We start from the raw sequence: 23,323 nt of genomic DNA, 5'->3' as shown, positions 1-23,323 counted from the left end.
TTCGATTCCATTCGATTCCATTCGCTTCCATTCACTTCCATTCGACTCCCTTCGATTCAATGCGACTTGACTTTTCCCGGCCTTTCCCCGCGTTTCCCTGGCAAAATCCGGACTTAATCAATCATTGGCCGTCCGTCTTTGCGCTCTCTTTCGCTTCCTGAACTTATCTATTCGCTTTCAATTAATTTTCCAGCTTTTATGCCAGCTGCATTGGCCACAAAATTTTGTTTGGCCAAAAGTTAAGGCTTGATTGGGGAATCCCTGAACTTTGAACTGGCCGAAAACCCAGGCAATTGAAAGTTTGTCAAGTGTTTAGGGCAAAAGTTCGGAAGTGACCTGAAAAGTGTGTTCGGGGAAATTTGATTCGATTAGATGGGATTCTTGGTATTGCTTTTTTTTATTTTGCGTATTTTTCAACCTTTGTTGAACAATATTTTGCGCCGCAAAGTTTTCCCCTACCTTTCCTTTTGCCGGCACACAGGTGCAAACGGAAAGTAAAACAACAGGAGCAGCAGCCTCAGAATTTACATAAAAAAGTTTGTCATGCCCGAGGAAAAGCGGGTAAAAGCCAGCACATGCATGTTTTTGTGTATATTAAAACTGAAAACGCTGCAAACGCCTGAGCATCTGGAGAAGCCCCGTCTCCGGGTTCAACGCTTCGGTCTGGGCCATCCAAGCTTCCTTCAGGTACGCACACATATATGAACTATACATACATATATGCATGATCATGTCTGGATTAGCTTAATGAAAGCAAAGACTCTGGCGAACAACAGCTGATGGGACAGCCGGGAAAGCCGGGAAAGCTGGGAAGCTGGCAAAATGTTAACAGTCAGTGCCAAGAAAATGCTGTCACGCAAAACGCTGAGACGATGACAATGTAACGTTTTCCCATGGTTGTTTCACAAGTGGAACTTTGCCGAAACCGCTCTGTTGTAATAATGAAGTGGTTTTGGACCATTCCATGTTATATAAATTTTGTATATCGAATCTATAGCTTTCCGTGATCTCCATATAGCCTTTCGTAATTTCTCTGCTTGGTTGAAGGAATTTGTCTTTTTGTTTAAGAATTATTGATTTGTTAATTATAATTAATATTTTCAATTAATTTGTGGCATATGTTCTTAGTTTCAATCTTTTAACATTTAAAATGTGTTAGGAGTATAGGAACGAAATTTTCCCGCTCGTAAAGGGCACTTAAAGGGCGACTCTAGCTGAGTTTTCTGCCCCAACATGTGCTTACATGTGTGTAAGCGCATTTTGCAACGTGTTGGGGGCTCTGACATGCTGACGGCAACATGCAACACAAGCCACCGAGCGCAGCGGCAACATCAGCAGAACATACGTGCACGGCAGCAACGGCAAGGGGGAAATGGGGAAACGGGGAAAGCCTTAGCTACCAGCCATGAAAATCCTTCAGAGTCGCGTCGAAACATCCGCGTGACGACGTCATCGTCGTCGTCATCGTCCTTGTCTTCTATTGTTGCTGTTGTAGCCAGTGTTGCTGTTGTTTCTGCTGCTGCTGCCGCTGGCAGACATTGCTGCAAAGATTTACGGAAAGTTTACAGCCTCAGACATTTGTTGTGGCTTTTATAAATTGTGTCCGTGCGTGGGTGCCAAGGTGTCTCCTCTGGGCGCGTTGCGGCTGAGGGGCGTGGCACAGCCGCCTTTGTTGCATTGCAGTAACAGCAGCGGCATCATCAGCAGCAGCAACATGAAACACGTTAAGCGCATTGCCATTTGTGCCACATCACGGCAAACGGCGAGGGAGCTCCTTCCTTGGATCATGGGAATCCCCGCATCTGGCACAAGTTGTTCAATTCAGCAAACAAAACAAGGCGGAGAATAAATAGAGAAAAATACATATAGAAGCAAAAATAAAACACGAAAAATTGCCTGCCTTTGTGCAATCGAATGGCTTAAGCGGGATTTATCGGCATGCCGAAAGGTGAATTCGATTGATTGCTCGATAAAGATGAGCGATGATTGGGGCTATTGTTATAAGCGAAATTGTATGAGGCCTGTTGTTCAGTTAATTCTACAATTAATCAGTGGCTAAGCGGAAATTGTTGTCAAAAGATTTTGCTCTGCTCGTCCATTTGCAACATTTAAATAAATACCATACCCAATAAAATAATTTAGCATCGTTAAATGAACGTTTCATGATTTCGTGGAAGATTCCCCTCTTTCTAAAATGCATTGCTGTGCAAAATATACATATGTACCACGAGTTTTAATTTACGGACTCATTCGAGATTCGTGCATCCATCACGCATCAATTTTTCACGTTTATCGATTACGGTTATTAATCATTCCCTTTCAGGACGATTCGATGCACTTTTGTCGACTCATTCGATGCTGAATCCTTCGGCTTAAGCGCTTTCAGCTTGTTAAATGCGCTGCTGGCAAATTGCATTCCCCATTTCCCTGCCATTTTCCATTTCCCACCCACACTTTCCGCCCACTTCCCGACAGGACACAGATGCTGCCACGACCGTGCGACTGAGATGGATAGCTATACTCGCGTCGTAATTAACATTAATTTCGTATAAACTTTGGCACATTACGTATACGCCATGTGTGCGAGTGTCACTCGCAGTAATATTATCATACAGCATACACTGAGCCTTCGGCAAGCGAACGAAATTTCAAGGGATATTCGCAATTAAAATCATTATTTTCTTAATAAACTTTTGAGATCATGACAGTTTACTATGCTCAATGTATGGTTCCACTGTTGATATGCCATCCTTTTAGATAAGTGAACCCAAGTTCTGCCCGTTTTTTCTTCGAGTGCTGAGGTGATACTAGATTGTCGTACCACACAAATTAACTGCGAGCACAATTGTTTTACACATTGTTGTCTGGGTTGTTGTTAAGACAGCAGCAGGGAAATGGGAATCTTTATGTGTGGATATGTGCTTTATGAACCCGTCGCTTAACCCCACTGCAGCCCGGGGGGTCTGTGTGCGTGCAAATGTGCAAGCTCAAAGTTGAATTTTCTTCAATTAACCTTTTAAAATCCTGTCCTTGTTTGTTCTTTCATGCGAGCACTTCTTGTATGCTGATTCGCTGACAAAAATGTTTTCTTCTTTTTTTCAGGTGAGTTTTGCGAACGAAGAAGGGTACTTTCCTTTCCGCTGGATGTCAAATTGTGAAAACTCAATTAAAGCAAACGGTAAGCAATGAAAATCCGTCTTAAAGATGTCATCGAATCCAGAGATACAGCGGCTTTGGCCTGTTTGCCATTTGCGGTTGGCTGCACTGTAAGCTGACAATTGCAGCTCAAAAGCTCAAAATGGAAAAGCGATACCAAGTGGGAAGTGCGGAAAACGCAGGGAGCATGGCTAAAGAAAGAAAGGTGGAGTTTTCCCCTCGAAACTAATGAAGTAAAAGCAAAGTAAAAGGGAGAAAGCCATAAACAATCGACGCGAGCACGTGACTCAGCTCGCTTCTATTATTGTTACCAAGTTGCGCGACATAACTGTATAAAAGGTCCCAAAGAATACTTATTAATTGAAATAACGTTCTTCATTTATGTTCTCATCTCTTTATGCATATTGTTCTCATTAGCTAAAATAAACAAATTATTGGTGGAAATTACAATCGGAATCATTTTAATAATACATTTGTTATACTCTAGTTTTTAAATATCGAATACATATTTAAATTAATTAACAAAAGCTAAAAGCATAATTTTCTTATCCGAATAATATGATTTAATATGTAGAATATATAATCTTTTAAATTTATTGAGGGGCTCGATATATGTTGATTGAACTCCGATTTTACTGCAATAGACCGCACTTCCTCTGCGGCGTCTCATTGTCGATTTGAAACTAAAGGAGTTGCCAGTGGGTGGAGGAGGAAAGGGATGGGTGGAGAAAGGGGGGTGGCCGCAGGGAGTTTGCAGTCCTACTCCGACTGTTGCCCTCTCCCTCTGAAGCGATTCCCCTCTCTTTCTACCCTCTAGTTGCATTTCGTTGTTCTACAGAGGCAACTTGAGTTTTGTTTGTGTTTTGCTTTGTCTTGTATGTTGACACATTTTTCTTTCGCATTTTCTTCTTCAGCTATGTATGCATGTGTGTGCCTGTGTGTGTAAAACCGGAAATTACAAATGCAACAAAATGTTCTCCAGAGTTTTGATAGCATTGTCTCAGTTGCAGTCTAGGAATCCCTTCTAAAGACGATAATTCCACGCTCGTGATTCCGTCATGGAACTCATTAAAAGAATCACATAATATTAACTTGAAACCGTTATAAGAAACGAGCTGCACAAGTAGCCTTTGAAATAAGATGTCAAAAGTAGATTTACTTTGCTCTAACCTTTTGTCACCAGTATCATTTCACTTCGAGACGTGTACAGTTCGGTTCACACAGAATTCTAGTTTTCAAAAAAAAAAAACCGATATTTAAAAAAAAAAAATGGAGAACAAATGCGAGGGCGAGCAACCATCGACATCCGGTGCATTCTGTAGGTGCTCCGAGTCCAGGGTTGGTATATCTTCCGCTCAGTCGGAGTACTCCCTGGACACCACGCCGGAAGCTGTGATGGCGAATGCGGGCCGTCTGGAGAACGAGAACGATGGTAACGATACCGATGAGGAGGTGGAGATCAACTTCACCAGCTTGATGCCCGATCACGGTAAGCGCCTGTATATGGACTGCAAGCTGTCACTTCCGGCAGGCGGAAGCGTGCCCATGCGCGGCGGCGCAGAAGCCATTTCCACTTCCCTACACGTCAGCATGAGTTCTCCGGAAACTTGCTATGACCGGCTGAGAAATACTGCAGTCGAGGTGCGCAATTGGAAATTGCAGAAGCTGGACATGGCTTGTCCGCTGAGCAACTGCGACTTGATGTTCAATTCTACGGAGCTTCTAAGTCACTTCCTGATGCACCACGGGCAGATTATTACAATGAATATGAGACCCAAGGAGCCGAAGACTCTGAAGCTGTTTGGAAAATCCTTGACCGAGGACAGGGGCAAAACCAACTGTGTTGGTCTGATGATCTACGAGAGTGGCAACAACTTGACCCGTAACTTCAATCTGCCCAATACATACAAGAACTGGGAGAGCCATTTGCCCGTCCTGATAATGCTGTGGAAGACTTCCTGGGACTCGATGCCCATCGGACCGCGGGTGACCCATATCTATATTCTCTGGCTGTACTGTCCCCAGGCCCAGACGCCGTTGATGGTGTCCGTGGATATCGGAAGAAACACTCCGGGGCGGGCACGTCGGCAGGTGATTCAGACCTGTCCCAGCTCGGAGATCCTGGAGAATTGCGATCTGCTTTCGGACAGTCCGAACTTCATGCGATTCACACATCGCGAAATGAAGGAACACACTGGAGACTACACGCTGGACATCGACCTGCAGCTCACCATTCTAGAGGATGGACCTACAGTGCAGCAAAGTATGCCCAATCTTAATGGGACATTCTTCAGGGATGACGACGACGAAATAGAATTTATGGAATAAGAGAATACCTCCAAGCAGGAGGTATCTATTGGAAGCTCAGAAGGCCCTCAAGCGAACAAAACGCAATCTCTCCCAATGATTTTTGGCGTGGTTTTTCAAAATTATTTGCATTACTTTGATACTGTATCTAAAAATGGTTTCTCAAGTTTTTCAAACTATTTTGGATCCCTTTATACTTGGACGAGATACCATCTCATAAGCAATTCAACATATGTGATATTGTAAATGTCCATCAAAATTGTATCAGTAAAGAACAAATTCCTTTTTAGAACTCAAAGTTAAATTGTTATTAATTAATGCGATGACAATTTAGTTTGAAAGTGCCATTTACTTCGCTCAATAGCATCAATAGCAATGGTTTACTTAATTAATTGTTTAGTCAAAATCAACCGCCCATAAAAAATAGTTTCGAACTGCCATTAAATCGGCCCTTTGAGTTCAAACTTGTTATGTGTACATTTGAAAGTGCATCATAATGTTGAGTGTATTTGCAATTTCCTCGGTCAGACTGACAGCTTAATTTAATTATTCTTGAACACAAATGTTGTGGCAAACTCGCCCACTTAACCCGCTGTGTGTGTTTGCTTGGCCAAAAAGCTGTTCGCTGGAAATTTTTCGCTTACGCCGCAGCGTATGCAACATGTTCGCCGTGTGGGGCAGGGGCGTCGTAAAAGGGGGCGGGCAGGGGCGGTTCGGTTTCGCTGTCCAGGTCGTTGGCAGCCATTAGCACAAATGTCGTCGCAAAAGGGGGCGTGGCGGGCAGAAGGAGGAGTAACTGCATCAACAACTTTTTAACCAACTTGCCAGCCCAGACTAACAAGACCGCAGAAATTGTGGACAGGGGTGTTGTGGAGAGGGGCCAAGGGGACTTGTGGCGGCAAACTAACTAACTCGATGCTTTCGCCTGGCACTTGTAATGTACCGTTATTGTTGCAACAGCACCGCCGGGGGTGGGCGGGGGTGCTTTTGGCTGCTTTGTCCGCGAAATACTTTTCTGTCCTTTTTATTCGGTTGCAAAAAATGTAAGCTTAACTTCAGCTGCAGAGATTTTTCGGTCAGCGTTAATGCAGCAGTGTTACCCCCCTGAAGGGGGCTTTTCCCCCCTCCCCCCCTTTGAGCCAGGGCCGCTGAACGCTTTATGAGCAATGCATCCGCACACTGAGAGAAATGGTTCGAGCTGTTCTCAAGTAATACGAAACTTCGCTCTTAACGAACGTAATCGTAGGTTAGTAACAACGACTTACCAAATAATATCAAGTACATTGAGGCTATCACTAATACTTTAATGCAGTCGCAAAAAAATAATAATTCGTGAGCTTCTATATATATTATATTTTGTGATTTAAGTTTGTTTTTTTTCGGGCAGTGAATCGCCGCGGTCAGTTCCATTGCGGTCTGCTCATCTGTGTCCGTGTCTGCCAAGTTTTGGGGCCCCTTGGCCACGTCCCCGTCTCCCTCGCCGTCTCCACTCCCCGAAGAACCACGGTAAAATAGTTGCCAACTTTTTGTGTATGTACCACGGGGCACAGGGTCCCCCTTCGGACACTTTAAATTGCACACAAATTGGCAGAAATGGCTGTTGCCAGAGTTCCATTTTTGGCCGTTGCCTTTGACAATTTTTTGTCCGGGAAAGTTGCTGTTTTCCGCCCGAAAATAAAAAAGAACGCATTTTAATAAAACTAAGACAATAACGACTTTGCGTCTCCCTTTGTTCGCCCGCTCTGCCCGCTCTGCCCGCCCCTTCAAGCGATTCTACTTTTTGTCTAGTCTGGTCTTCGGAGAATTAAGTGCTGTGGTTTGATGTTGTCCAGGGGCAGCCGCAGAATAAGTGGCAATTGAGCATTTGATTGGGCAGCGAGTCTGAGAAGTTTGCAGCCACGGCTGTGAGCATTGAAATATGGCTCGACAATCAGATGGCTGGCTTTAATTATTGTTTCAGCTTAATTTGTATATTTGCGCAACATTTGGCTATAATTGCTGTACAAATTCAAATTTGTTTGGCTGTCTTGGGGGCCCTTAACAATTAATCATACAATTGCATTCAATTTATGTTTATTTGTTTTCATGGCTTGTTGTTTTTCGCTTGAACAGGCCAACTAACCAATTAAATAATGTAATTTCAATTTGCATTGGCAGAAACGGGCGGCAGTTCGCACGAAAATGTTGCCTACTTTTTGGGATTGCTGTAAGTGAAGGGTTTCGAAATCTATTGTTTAATATGTATGTTTGAACTTTGGCTAACAATTTCAGTTTCTGATTGCGTGCGTAAATAATTGCCAAAGCAATTAAATCATCAAGCTCTGATTAATTTACTTTAAGGCATTAAATTTCTTGCAAGTTCTTTATTATTCAACTGCGTTGTGATCTAATGTGCATGTAAAATATTTATTAAGCCGATTACCTTTCTCTATTCTATTACAATAGTGTTATTGTATTAAGTCTCATAGTCATGTTAGGTCATTTTGAATATTGTACTAGCCAGGGTTGAACGATCATCAAATAATTTATATTTATTAGCAACAGAAAATTGAATTGAATGTATTACTTATTCAATGCTCGCACACAAACGCGATAAAATTATACTCTTCTTTTCGCTGGCAAGTCAAAGTAACGCTCAAATAATCCATCAAATATTGCCATTTATATGCTGGTTACTGGTACTTTCTGGGTCACTTGCCCGGCCACGTTTCTCCACAGCTCCAGTGCTCCAGTGCAGGAGCAGGACAATAAACGCCAGCAGTCACCCTTTGTCCGGAGTGCTCAGACCTGCGTCCCGTGTCCTTTTCCCCGGACCTCTGCTCCTTTGCGACGTGCAGGCTGCATGAATTACGAGGTTAATTAGAAGTTTGACACGAGGCATGGGGCACTTACAATATGTACATGGAATAAATATATATGCGCACACAGGGTCCCAAAGTGGAGGCTGGATTCTGGGTTCTGGGCTCTGGATCCTGGGTGCTGGGTGCTGGATCCAGGATCCAGGATCCTGGTTCCGGGTAACTGGGGCAGGAGCAGCTGTCGTTGCAGTTCGAGGCACGTACATGGCTCACACACACACTCACTCACGAATGGTGGCCTGCATAAATAATGCAAGAGTGTGAAAAGACACACACTCACACACACACACACACATGGACGCTGGACAACATTTGCTTAGCTTTGCAGGCAGCAGTTTTCAATATCAGCCTAGCAACTGGGAAATGGAAAAGCCCCAACACCTTCGCATTCCCACTGCCACGCCCATTTGGCCAGCTTGCACTTGTTTATCATTTATTACTGCAGTCGGAAAATCTGTTTCAGCTCCTTCTACATTTCACATTGTTTGTCTTCTGTATACCAGCTTTGCATGTTTTCCTACCATTTTATCCCAGCATTTTGCCGGTTTTTTTTTTTTTTTTTTTGGATTTTCACTCCTGCTGACACTTTTGCTGGCTGCTGGAAATGTTAAAATGAATGTGGCAAAGGTATTTTGCACGATGAAAATCGTAAATGTAATCGGAGGTAACGAAATTGTATTTATAAATGCAATTTGTGTGTCGTTCTGTGCGGAAATTTAATTGCATTTGAAAGCCCAATGCTTCCTTTTAGTTTTGATTATTTTAAATGCCCATATCCATTCTATACGCAATGCTGTTGAATGCAGATCATTTTGATGATAGTTTAACGTACATCTGCCTCAGATTTCAACTGGCTGCCCCTGCATCATCACAAATCAGTATCAGTCTTCTACACCCAATCCCAGTTGTTTGGGCCTTAATTATTCGACACCTTCCAAGCTGTAAACCAATTTAACGCCACTTGGCGACTGCACAAATTCGTGACACCCGAGGCAAAACGTTTTTAATGATGTTTGCAAATTTAATGCGTTCTTTAATTTAATAAATATAAATGCAGGCGCAGCAATTCAATTTCATAACCAGAAGTGGAGGGCACACACAGACAGCCACACACACACACAGACACAATTGAAGCTGCAATTGCAGTCGCATGCAGTAGGTGCAGTATGTGTGGATGAGTGCATGTGTGTGGGTGGGTGTGTGCACCTCGTTTCTTGTTCGGTTGATAAAGTTCATTTACCTTTTGGCGTTTATCTAAATGTCCTCTCTCTTTCTGGCTGCCTCGCGCCGTCTCCCTCTTGTAGTGGCAAAAGTGTAATTGTCTATCTTATGCTTTACATTTGCACACAGATACACATGTGCACTGTGAGAAAATAGCGCAAATGTGCGCTTAATTCACCTAAAAGTCCATTTTAATTCTCTGCTCCTTGCATATACATTGCAATCCATTTTTCTGAAATTTATCAATAGTGAGTAGTATCTATTAAATATGAAATACCGCAGTTACTTGTATTTTTTCGAGTGCACAGAAGCCAGCTTTAACTTTGTTTGCTTGTTTGCATTTGGCAATATGCCTGAGCAGACTGGCTAAGTCTCTTTCTCTTAGTGTTCTTGCCTCTGTGTGCGTGTGCTCTTGAGTGTGTGTGCGTGTATGGTCGTATGTGTGAGTGCTTGAGTGTGTGACAGCGGGTCATGCCAGCGTCTTCCTCTTCTTCGCCGCTGCTGCAGCTGGCATTTTCGCGCAATTTGAACTTGGTTTTATGGCCGAGTCGCAGCCAAAGTCACAACAGAATGAAATGCACAAAATTAAGTAAAACTCGGATGGGCAAAGTTTTAATTTTTTCCAGTTGCATGGGGGAAATTGAAACTTGTGTTTTGCCAGAAATTATTCAACACTCGGTAATATTTAGAAAATTAATTTCAACTGACATTTCATTTTGTGATTTGAACTGAATTACTTTTTGTGGGCAATATCAGCAAATTAAAATTGAAAAAGTATACAACATTTTGACTTAATTTATTATACTATTTAGCGCTAAAATAGTTTTGGTTTCTCGCGTGCCATTCAGTTGCAGTCATTATTTATTTCGCTTAGCTGAAAAGGAAAAACCAATGGAATGCCGACTTAATAAAGGCTTTCATAAATATGTGAACTATCCCTTGCAATTAACCCATTCGGAATTTAATTTCGAGCTTGTTTCGCTTTCGATTCAATTTCCATTTTCAATTTGATGCAATTAGCTGAAGTTCTGTGCAGAAAGCGAGCTCAATAAATTAAATTTAATTTGCGCCCCAGCCCCACCCATTTCCCCCCATTCCCCCCACTCCCCATTTAATGCAGGCCCAAAGGTATATACTCGCATATATATTTATTCGCACAAATATCGGGCATTGTGCGGTTGGTGCAGTTAACATTTATTGCTTTTTTATACCTTCATGCTGTTAAATGAAATGTTTTATTTCCCATTTCGCAGGGGGCTTTCCATGTAAGGGGGGGGGGGGAGGGAGGGGTGGTCTTGGTGCGGAAACCCTCTTGGCATTCCATTTCAATTTCACTTGAAAATGCACTTCGAATCGCACACAGGCACAAGCACATCGAATCGCGAGCCACTCGAAAATCAGAGAAATCAGAGGAGCGCGGCCAAACGCAATTACACCGATACCGGCTGCCATGGGTTAAGGGCCCATCGCTGGGTTAAGGGGGTGCGGGGCAGATGCTCCATATAAAGCATTGGCAAAACTTCATTACTAATTCCATTTCCAGCACAAATTTACCCACATATGCTCGCAAATGCCGCTGGAAATTGTACGCAATTTATTTTTTAAATCTCATCTGCAGATGGGCGGTATTCGTAGGGGGCGGGTGGTGGGTGGAGGGTGTGGGTGGGTGCTTCTGTGGTGAGCTAGAGTTCAATTTTGGAAAATCGCTGGGAAAATTGCTCACCTGCCTGCGGAGAATGTATGAAGTCGGAATTTTAGCTTCAGTTCAATTCTAATTTTAATTGGTTCGGATAAAACAGGAAAACACTTCCATATAATAAGAGCACATTGCACACGGTTTTGGGTTTGAGCAAGGCTGGAAGTACGAAGGATTCATCCTGAAATTCGAGTGGAAAACGGCGAACGATTCGCGAATTTATTCACCAATTTGTGCGCCCATGCCGCGGTTCAATCAATTGTTGCCGGTCCCTGTATTTCTCTAGCCGACTATTTTACCCGGCAATATCTCCTCTATCGCATCTCCCGCCCGCTGAAGCCGCTTCCCCCCCACCCCTAGTTTTCCATTGCTTTTCCTTTTGCTGCTCACGATTTGGTGCACCCAATCGACCCATAAACCCAGTTATTTACTTAGAAGCGCCTTTTAACATTTTTTTTGCCACTGCTGGCGCTTCTTCTTCTTCTGCTGCTGCTGTTGCAACGGTTTAATGGCAGCACGGCGTCGCAGTCGGCGGCGCAGTCGCCGCAGTCGGCTTTTTGCATTAAATCAACGCGCCACCACCGCCAACAATAATCAACAAAACATAGCGCACAGTGAAAACTTTGGCCGCAATAAAAGCCGGCACCACCCACTGCATTTTCCAGCTTTTCCTTTTTCTACACAGAAGAGAAAATCCACTCGATTCGATATTCAGATAATGTTAAATGTTAAAGCTAGATTTGAATTTGAATTTGCATCAACATTTTTAATTTGTAGCTTTTACTGCAACCAATTATTTTTTTTATTAAATTCCTTTTATTGTTAAAGCTTATGAAATCAAGGCTTTCTACTGCAACATTTTTTGATCTACCATAACATACAATATCGAAATATATTTTGTGCAGTGCACCGCATAGCCCACTGTGCAGTGCAACCAATCTCAATTGCAATTCGAACTCCAATACGAGAATTCGTTTCAATTTGTTGGTCACCCAACATCCATCGCCCCTTTTTGTGGAACCAACCGCAATGGAGGGATCTCGGGATGGGGGCAGATAGTTCGGTAGGGTGGTGGGCTGCCAGTGGATGGGTGGGGGGTGGGGGGTGGCTACCATCCTGCCAAGAATTGATTCGCGCCGACTCGCGGCGCATGCAAATAAGGTCAACGTGCGCTGGCCAAAAGCCGGCAGTCAGTCAAGGAGCGCTGAGACGAATGCGACTGAGCCAGCGGCCCATTTCGGCGGTGCACTGGGAGAAAAACTGTCGAAATCAGATAAAATCTATATGCAGAAACAATTTTAGTTACTCTTCAGGATGTTCAAACTGCGCAGGCTGAGTAGGAGCCTCTCTCTCCTGTTTAAAAAACTAGCACCCGATGAATATATAAATTTAAGCATACATACTCACTACTTCTTTTCTCGCAGTGCACCTAGGCCGGAAAGTATGCAACACTGCGGCAACCGCTTGACTGAGTGACGGTTGATGTTGCAGGGTGGCCAGGGTGGTGGGGTGCTTGGGTGGTTGGGTGGCTGGGCGGGTTAGTGTCGGTTGCCTTGTCTGTGGCGCTTGTTTGCCACGTTGCCATTTGGCACATTTCGAATGAGCGAACGAACGAATGAGCGTGCCACAGAACAAGATGAACCGGCGGAAGGGGAATAGGAATTTCTCTTTGGTCTTTGCCGTTGTTGTGCAATTGCAAACATTTAGCATGGCGACCTAAAACAGTTGGCACACAAACGATCACGCTAGAAGCGGGAAAAGCAAAGAGAGGTCTTCAAAATGGCGCAAAAAGAAAAGAAGGGAAACCGTGGGCGAGGGAACAGGGAAAGCTTCCAGGAGAGTGACTATAAATTCAAATCGAAATGAATAACTGAGTCAGTTGCAATGACCACCAAGCTTAATGGTTCTGTTGGCCAAGAAGCTTGCTACAGATCCTTAAAGCTTTAAGCCAAGCCTTTGCGGCGTACGAAACAAGCATTCAACCTTTTTTATTGCTATTTTTAACCGATCTTTAATGTGCGTGCATTAAATTCTAGAGCTGCATATTTTGTATTCTTACCAGAAATGTAGTGCAAATATACTAGATGATAGCTCATAGCTGCGCCAGGAAAGGTCTGAAAGCTCTTGTCCCGATTAGGAAATTATCGCTGCTGCTAAGCCTAAACCTAAATTGCTCTATCCGTTTCCGTTGTAAAGGTTAGAGGTTAGATAATTCAGCAGATCGAGTTCCGGTCCCGAGGAGAACCCCCTAAGCGGGGAAGTCGGGCCATGAAGCGAACAAAGGAATGTTATATAATTCTAGTGCAGTTAAATCGGCCACCAGTGCGGCTGCGCAACTTTCTTTAGTGGCCGGCTATGCCGTTGTGGAGAATTTTTTTTTGGAGCTGGCAGTGATCGGTGGTTCAAATGACTTTACCCTAGCATTTTTGCTCTGTACCCGTGCGGATTTAACCTATGTTCGTTAGCAAACTTAATCAGGGTAGTCCCGATCAGTGGCCATCGGCAACGCCTCTCTTGCATAAGCCTGTTATGATTTTTAAATGTGAACTTTTGTTTTGTTTTATCATACCATCCGGCTTAGTTCTAGCTTCTGAGTTTCGCAGCACGCTCAATTTCTTGTCTTGTTAACAATGATGTGTCGTCCGTGTCCCAGGTCTGGGTAAGAAAGGCCACCATTACCCCGAACAGCTAGAGCAGCTCAGATCCTGCCAAACTAGAGAAACTTATGCAATGAACACTAATAAACGGAACCTAATGGAATTATTTAAAATCTAGAAGGCCTTGGTAAATGAGACCACGCTCCCTTTTAAGCCGTGAATAAAACAGCTTGTTTTTAATCCTTAGCAAACCCTTAATATTTCATTGTTGAGTATTTATTTGCACATAAAAAATGCATGAAAAACACTGATTTATTCAGACTCATACTTGGTAAGCAATGCATTTTGCATCGAAATGTTCGTTTTCCGACAGAGCTCGCAAATTAATTAAAGCCATGTACCATTTATAAATTGCATAAACACCTAGAGCCATTCACAAATTGCAACGTATTGAATGAATAAATGAACTGGGGTGGACGACCATCTTCATTTCCCTTCATTTCAAATATATTTTCGTATTTATTTGGGCTCGGGCGGCGAATAAAATTCACCCACCCACTTGGCTCCCTGGTTGAGACTCACAAATCAACAAATTTGAGATTTAAATTCAGTTTACCCACCACACAAAACCCCACCCCCTTTTCCCCTTATCCGCTACCTGTTAATGGCTTGCATTTTCATTCATACAAATCTCATAATGGATAGTACGAAAGAGATAGCCTGTGTGTGTGCAAGGGAGATGGCAGAGTGTGACAGGTGGATTGGCAGCGAGAGGTAGCGTGTGGCAGGGGGAAAAGTGCATTCTAATGAAAAGCGTTTAAGACAAAATCAACAACAGAATTGGCCAAAAATGCAAACAAATCCAGATTGGCAGGTGGTAAAATTCGGTGGATTTTGGGCTAGCATGAGTGCTTTTTGGGGAGATGTGAGTGCACTTCAGTTTCACCGACTGGGGACAAAAAATAAATTCGTTAGCCAGTTGATATATCCATTATATTGCTATTTACCTATTAGGCCTTTTAAAATGGAGGACAGCAGTATAACGCAGTTATAAGCTTCTTTATATGAAACGCATATATCTTTTTATCTGCCTACACTACTGCTATTAAATACAATACCCTAAATTTGTAATATAACAAATTACTAAATTGAGTTCTGCAGTGTATTTCATCATTGGTTTTGCGTACAAGCTCCATTTTCAATTCGTTGCCACAGCACCTGAAATGGATCAAAATGCGCTCTATTTGGCAACAACAATGGGCGCAAGCAGGAATCTGTTGCGGGGTAGGAAAATGTGGGAAAGTGGAAAAGTGGGGGCTTTTTAAGCCCTGTAAGTGGAACACCAAAAGCATGGAAAACAGAGAGGCAGGGAGTACTCTCGCTTCGTTTCAATCAATTAAGCGCCAATAATTAATTCAATTGATTTCATTTCAACCGGCTTCGCAGTCTCCCCTTCGCAAGCGAAATTTTTCGAGCCCCCCACCACTGAAGTCCCCACGAAGCGCCACAATGTCGCTGAGGGTGGAAACGTCGAGGGTAAAATCGTAAGCTGCCGAATGTCTTAGGCCATTTCAATCTCGAGCGCCATTAATTCATTTTAAAATTTATGGCTTACAAATTTGCGTCGCTCATTTGGAAAGCCAAGCGTTTTATACAGATTTCACAACTCCCGCACATAAAAGTATAAATTAATATTAGGCTCATCCATTTCAAAGTGAAATATTAAGCAGTTTTTATTTCTCTGTTAGGGAACCCTTTTAACGAAACGGGGGACACACTGCGTATGTGTGATAATCCTTAAAGCCTTGCGGTAGACCTTTATAATCATTTTTACGGCCTTAATTTTGAAAAGCCAGCAGTGGAGCACCCTACTGGTTGAATATGTATATTTTATAAATTATTGCAGATTTATTTTTCGGTCCTTGCGGTAATTTAATGGCTTCGACAGCTGCTCTGGGACCGAATTCAGAATTCGTTTGGGCGAGTTTGATGGCATGGCGGTAGGGGTTCGAGGCTCTGTGAAAATATACTCGAATCGAGGCAGAGCGTAGTGAAGCGTTGGGAATTTATGAAATTATTTTATGAAAATCCTAGCCTTCCCACACTTATTCCACACATCCGAATCTGGCTTAGCATCTACATACTTGTCAGCATTTAATATGAAATAATTTCTTTTTGTTTGCCCTTCTTTTTGTCCATTTATCCAGCAACTGAAATCTTTTCGGCCAACAACTTCATAAATTCTCTCTCTTGCCGCTGCAGGTAAATTCCCACAGCAAAGACGACTCAACTCGAGACTTTGGTTGAATGTAAGCCAAAAATCCATTTACATAATAAGATACCAGAGAAATTCGAGCAAAACAAGAAGGCAAGCGAGGCAACAAGACAAATATGGACAGTGAACTCGGTTCGACTAATGCCACATAAGTCATGCATATGTGACTCTCTCTTGAATTTGGCAACAAAATTAACAAAACATAAATCCTGCCAAGGCACTTTACATGACAGAGAAAGGCACAAGTGCTCGCATATATATTGTACATAAAAATAGAGGAGAAAATTTAGCAGCCACGTGAAATGGGCAGCACCATTCCAATTCGTATATAGACTTTTAACCTAAATTTCCCTAATTGAAAGATTTGAAAATGCTTTGATTCAATATACCCGATACTCGAAGAGTAAAAAGGTGTACTAGATTCGCTGAAAAGTATCTAACAGGTAGAAAGAACTGAGCGTTTTCGATCATATTAAGGATCAATTGCCAAGCTGCCACGCCTACTCTAACGCCCACAAACCGCACAAAACTGTCATTTCCACATTTTTGAAAAATGTGTTGATATTTCACATATTTAATAGTCTTGTAAAATTCTATCGAAACCGCCCAAAACTTCCACGCACACATTTTTGAAAGTTTTTTGGGAATTTTTTTTTTTAAATAATATTAGTCTTGTAAATTTCTATCGATTTGCCAAAAAAACTTCTTGCCACACCCACCTTACCGCCCACGCTTTGAATTTTTAAATTTCTTTTCATTTTATTCTCCAATATTTATCGATATCCCAGAAAAATTATGAAATTTCGCGTTCGCATTCACACAAGCTGAGTAACGGGTGTCTGTTAGTCGGGGATAGTCTGTTTTTTCTTGAACTCTATATTATTTTATAATTTCTATTTCAAGCATTTTCAAAAACACATTTTCCCACAGAGTAAGCCAACAAGCTATCGACTTTCTAAATTCGTAGAGCGTAATTTCAACAGCTCTATGCGAAGAAACCACAAATCTCAACGGAATATAACCCAGTTTTGGAAAGATATATGTACGTATATATACATATGTACCTCTTGAGGGCCAACTTGGGCTTGTGTTTTCATCATTTATTCGAACATTCTTCAGGCTGCAAACGAAACTTCGACTCTCAGACGCAGCCATTACTCTTTCGACCCCCGAAGCCCCTTTCCACCGACGCCACTGCCGTACACTTGAGCCCCTCGCCGTTGGGGGCGCCACTTTAAAAAGGCAAAACGAAGGAAGAAAAAATTCACACTATAAAATCATAAATTACGCCATTTAAGTGGGTCAAATGGAGGCATTTGTGCGGAAGACACCCCGCTAAGGGGTTTTCCAGGGGGTGGGGCTTGCTTGGGCTAGGCCTGTGGCGGGACGGGGGTTGGCAGGACTAAGAGGATACAACGACTGCGGCGTTTTCCATGTTACTGGGTCACTGCAGGCACACACAAATTGCGGTGAACGGGGGTTTCAGATCGGTTTGGGGCGGGGGGCTTCGATATAAATGAGCAATGTTAGGCCTGCCAAATTCCCCCCCTCACTCGCCCCTTACCACGGACGCCACTGGTTTGTTGTTAAGTAAAAGAAGCCGCAATAAAACAAACGAAAAATGGAAAGCGAAACGCCAACGGAAAGCGGCAAATGGGAACTGGGAAATGGGAAACCGAACGCGGACGACGTCATCGTAGTTGTTTTTTGTTTTTGCTGCCACAGTGGCAATTATTGCAAAACAAGAAGGACCCCCTTCGGTACCCCTGCTGCATCGACCTTGTCAGCATTTTTCGTCTTCTGCTGCAGTCACGTTGACAATTTTTCCAATTGCAGTTTTCCACAGCGAACAGCAAAAACTTCGCCGTTAGCAGTAATCAGTTAACGGAGGGGGGTTCCGCAAAAATGGAAAACGGAAAATGGCAACTGACGACCAAGAGACCTAATCAATAATGCCTTCAATGTTGGCTCTGCTTTCTATTAGTTTCGTTTTCCAATGCCCTCCAAATGGGGCATGTTGCATGTAAGGTATTTTGTCTATTAAATATCCATTGCTCTCGTCAACGTTGTGTGTATAATCGATGGAATTATGATTACATGTATGTACATATGAAATACTATCTTTAAGCGTGGTAATTCATCACCAATGATGTTCGAGGTTTATGGCTTACTTGAAAATATTTCTAGTAAAAATGTACCAAAATCTGGGGATATGTTGGGAACACTCAATATTGAATATTCATTTGCAGTATAATTTCATTCAGGCTTTTAGAAAGTCGAACATATCACATTGTAATGGCAATGTTTCCACAGGAATACAAGTATAAAGTAGTATCTTGTGTACAAAGTATCTTGTAGCTATGAGGGATTGATATCTTGGACTGGTTAGATATAGTGTTATCATTTGATCATTCAAATCAATCCGTTGTTATATTCAATACGAATCATATAAAAGATCTTTACATTGTCTACTAAAACTTACAAAAATTTCCCAAGCAAATTCGGATGGGAGTCGAAGGGTATACTCATAGGAGCCTTTACGTCTTACATTTGTTTCTTGCTCGCCGCAGTCGGAATTTCATTAGCCCAGCTCGAATGGGGAAATTGGGAATGGGGCCGGCTGGGAAGCAGAGGCCTCACTTGATTCGCTTTCATGTTCAGGGGTCGTCCTAGCCCCCAGCCCCCAACCCCCTTTTTCGTGTGTCATGTCACGGCTGACTGAAGGGAGTTGCGAGTGTCGAGGGTTATGGCTCATATGTCGCTGGCTTTACATTATTTGCCAGCGATTTCCCCCCCTGCAGCGCCCTTGACCCCAATTGATGGTAATTCAGCTCACTTTTTCCTGGGTTTTCCTCCTTTTTTCTTATATTTCGTTGCTGTTTCTTTCTGATGAGCGAGTGTCCCCACTGTGAAAAAGTGACAGGAGAGCTGAGATATTTGCATGTCACACGGCTCAGATGTCGAAAAATACTTGAAGCACAAGGTCGTTAGATCTGAATCGGAAAAATGCCTTCCTAAATTGGGAATACTAGGCTCTTAGCTTCTTAGCGCATTGTTTGAAAACCAATTTTCATTCGATTAGAGTAGGCTTTTGTTTTATAAGTCCTGTTTCAGATTACGGCCTAATCCTCTTTTTGTGGGAATATTCTGTACTTCTTTTCCCATTTCATAAACTTTCTGGTGTTGGCATTTCATCTAAGCCGTTAGCGGTTTGATTTTGTTTTTTTTTTATGAATGGCTTATATTTAGCCATTCAGTTAAATTAGCCATCCAAAGCACTTCCACTATCAAGCAATTTATTTCGCTTTTTATTTAGTGCATTTGTTAGAAGCGTTTAATGCGGATTAAATTTCGCATCGACTTATCGGCCATCTTTGTCTAACTATGCAAATGATATATGCACAGCATGTCCATGTGTGTGCTTGTGTGAGTTTGTGTGTGCTGGTGTGTGTTGGTGTGTGGCCATATACCACTGATATCTGGATCACTAATCTTAGATACAAACAATATATTCAAATAGCGACCTAGATCCTTGCTTAACGTTCGAACAACAGCCACAAAACCAACAAGGATGGCGATAATAATAACAATGCCGGGAGTGAGTGAGAGGGCGGGCTCTAGTGGTGGTCAGAGGGAGAGGGAAGTAGGCCCACGAAAGAGATGGCGAAGTATTTCACAAACAACACTCCAAATGAAATGTGGCCCACAATGGGTTGTCTCACTCTCTGCTCGCCATTTACATTTTTGCTTTCCGGAAACCGGGCTAAGAAAGTGGGCAAATGTCAGTGGAAAGTGCAATGGAAACAAGTGCAAAATGAAAATCTTCTACTCCCAAAAATTGTGCAACGGAAAATGAAATAAGTAGGGCACACATCAACTCTATCGAGATCCTAGAAACAATCCTCTTTTCGGTCAATGTGGCGAAAATAAACAAATAAACTATACCAAAATGCTTTTACTATTTTTATTGAAACTATTTTGAAATAGGACTGGGCACATGCAAATATCTGTTTTTGTTTAGAAGAAGTTATAAAAATCAGTTGTAGTTCTATTGAAATCTTTCCTGGAAATGCTGCCAAAACTGACTACATGGTGACTCATTTCTCCTACATTTGGCTCTATGGGTTTAGCCAACATATCCCCACTGTATCAGCCCCCATTCTGCCCCAAAATGAACTTGACTGTAGCACTCCATTCGCATAATTCCGGCCCTTGAAACCGCGAGTGAGAACATTAAATTAATTTAAGTGGCTCACTTGCTTCCATCCAAACAATTGTCAGTGCATTAATGCCAAGTACATCAAGAAGGGAAGTACCCTCAATCCAAATATGGCCAAGATGGCGATGGTTGGCAGGAAGCGGAAACGGGCCAAGTCTCGACGAGAATCCATTTCCATGTGCTTTGGACTCCCTGTGTGATTGCCTGCAATTGTGCGGGGAAAAAGAAAACAGAAGCATAAAATCAAATTACAAACTAATATTACTCACAGTGCGTTTACTTTTCCGTATCGTTAGTTTTCACTGTCAATTGACAAAAGAACAAAATGAAATGGTGTGTTTTCCTATTTTTGGGGCGCTATTCTGAGGGGGGGGCTGGGCTTGTGGAAACTGCAGCAGCGGCGGAAACATAAAGCAAGACAAAAGCAGGGCCAAAAGGAAGGGGCAAACCAAACACACAAAGGAGAAACAAACATGAAACAGCAAGAAAGCCAGTTATGCATGTGCTGGGAGGGTTTTCCAAAGGGGCAGGGGGTGTGGCTCCAAACAATGCCAGAAATAATGTAACGAAAATTGTGTCGACGTCATCGATACGCAAAAATGACGCGGAAGCCCTCAAGCAACCCCAAATAGTGTGGCATGTTCAAGGCAAAGATGGTATATATGTGTATACACATATATATTGTATATGAGTATCACGACATTTTGGGAGCTGTAATCTTTTATACGAATATCCATACAACTACCACTGTGTTTTTATACAATTTTCTTCACTTTCACATGGTATCTTTAATTAAATTTAAAGATTTTTTATTATTAAATTAATATTAGTCGATATAAAAGAAAAGGATTTTAATTGTCATCAGTTCGCAATGTACAATATATGGGCATAGAAAAGCCCGGAATGATTTGAGAACTGGAAAGTGGGCAGGGTATTCGATTGATTGGCGTTCTTTAATCTTTATTCCCTGTTTGGCTTGCATGTTGGTTTGTTGTTACACATACTCTCGCACCCTCACACACACACATTTATGGCCATGTACGTATACATTATGGAAACGGGGCCAGCAGGCATCAAAAATCACGTATACGTCAGCGCGGCCGGCGGCGTCGTTGGAGCTTATCTGGTTTTCTGTTCTGTTGTTGCCGCTGCTCCCATAATCGCACAGGCCATAAAAAACGCATTGTTTATGCGACGTAATTGGACACCATCGAATCGCCCATCGCCCACCGCCGCCCACCACCCACTGGCATTTGGTCATCATTGGATCTTCGGTGCGACCATTTTCAATGCCATTAAAAGCGGCCATTGGGCTCGTGTCCGCACAAAAGGGCGGTGGTGGCGGTGGTGCCACGCCCACTGCCCCCAGAGACAGCCCCTTGTTGTCCGCTAATCCTTCGCGTACTTTATGCTGTTCCCTTGGCTTGGCAGAGCTCCCAAAAACCCAAAAGAAAATGAAACATCCCCAAGAGTCCGGCGATTTCCATGCCGATTTCTGACCTGAACAACAATAAGGAACAACGGGTGGGGAATTAAACTTTGCGCGACTCCAAAAAATGAAACCCTGGACAATCTAAAGTGAAGAATCGCAAAAGCAGACCTGCGATTCGATACCACAAAGTAGGTCAAAGTATTAGCATTAAAAGCCAAAATATAATCCTAATTATTTGTCAACGCTTAATGTTCAAAATTTTGACACAAGGGCAATTTGGAAAGGGCTGTGCCTAAAACTCAACTTTTTAATTCCTTTAAAATTCACGCATTCTGTGAAAAATTATTTTCCTTGTTCGTCCAGCCTGAAACGCACTGTATCCAGTGTGGCCAAAAAAGATCCTTCTGCAGTTTCGGTTTCAGTTTTAGCTTATGTAAATGGCTTATCGGGAGCGAAAGAGCGAGCTGCCACTGGCCGGAAAGAGATGGACAACTTGGCAAACAAGTTTTGAAGCGATTTTCGCTTTAGTTTATGTTGGCACATAATTTCATCCTCCTCTCTCTTTTCCTCCGTTTTTTCATTCTTTTTTTGCATAATTTTTCGTTTTTGGCAAATATTTTGCCAGGCAGCCAAACTTTCTGTCCACACACACACAGCCACACTCAGGCTCATATACACACACGCACCGAACTCGTCGAAAATTTCAAATTAAAATTCTGCAAAGTTTGCCATGTTCTCGTGTGTGTTTGTGTTTGGGCAAACACTGCGCATAATTTTGCTCAAATCTTTGACAAATATTTTCGCATGCTAATTTCACGTGAGCGAGAGCGGCCCAAATACCAAAAAGGCACATGAAACTTTGTTTGCCGCCCCTCCGCTCCGCACCCTATCCCTCCCTTTTCGTTTTTTTTGTTGGCCAGAGTCCTTGAAACCACGCCCACAACCCACGAAATGGACCAAAGGATTTATTGTTGCATAATCAAATTCCTGGGGATAAAACAAGCCAAGAAAATTGTCAGCGTTCCTCAACTTTTAACGCTCTCCCTCTCAAATTTTTGGTCGGGCCGTAGGGCATCTCGGCAAAAGGGGGCGTGGCCGGCTGAACTATTCACAAACTTGGCAAGAAAATAGCTGAGATACTTGGCCTGGTAAAACTCTTCGACTGCGCCGCCTTCCGTCTCTGAATTAAGTGCTAAACAAACGAAAATGATGGCGAAAATTGGACTCTTTTGCTGAGGCGCGAGTACAGTCGCGAGTACAGTGAACTCTGGCGATGGAAGGACGCACACATATTCGACATTGCATCCAGAACATTAGGTGATCTGGCAAAAAAAAGTATTATGACTGTGGGTGAAGAGACTCCCTTGAAGAACTCCTTTTTAAGTTAAGCGCCCTGGGTTTCGCCATTTTCGTGCTTTTAAAGCCGGAAAGTTCACATTTCCCGTTGCGCGACTTTAATTACAGCTGGTTTTCCGGGTGGGCTGGGGAAAATGGGTGGGAAAGTGGGAGGTGCCGCCTTCCACTGGCTCTCAAACCGAGCCACAAGAAGCATTCCTTCAGCC

At 42.8% G+C, this 23,323-nt stretch overlaps 2 protein-coding genes and 1 pseudogene across 4 annotated transcripts in view; 2 read left to right on the top strand and 1 right to left on the bottom strand.

Annotated features, from left to right (window-relative positions):
• Window positions 1–23,323, top strand: part of LOC27206581 (innexin shaking-B) — a 152,582-nt gene that overhangs the window by 43,035 nt on the left and 86,224 nt on the right. The window lies entirely within an intron of this gene.
• LOC6739866 lies at window positions 4,348–5,761 on the top strand. The gene has a single exon (XM_002076723.3). The coding sequence runs from the start codon at window positions 4,426–4,428 to the stop codon at window positions 5,482–5,484; it is 1,059 nt and encodes a 352-aa protein (XP_002076759.1). The 5' UTR covers window positions 4,348–4,425; the 3' UTR covers window positions 5,485–5,761.
• Window positions 8,034–8,825, bottom strand: LOC27208208 (annotated as a pseudogene).

Source organism: Drosophila simulans, chromosome X, assembly GCF_016746395.2.
Source record: "Drosophila simulans strain w501 chromosome X, Prin_Dsim_3.1, whole genome shotgun sequence".
Classification (NCBI taxonomy): domain Eukaryota; kingdom Metazoa; phylum Arthropoda; class Insecta; order Diptera; family Drosophilidae; genus Drosophila; species Drosophila simulans.
The sequence above is the reverse complement of the archived record's forward strand: the minus strand, read 5'-3'. Positions and strand labels throughout refer to the sequence as shown.

Bases quoted from the DNA above. Each gene is read 5' to 3' on its own strand.
- LOC6739866 (XM_002076723.3), top strand. From the start codon at position 4,426: ATGGAGAACAAATGCGAGGGCGAGCAACCATCGACATCCGGTGCATTC.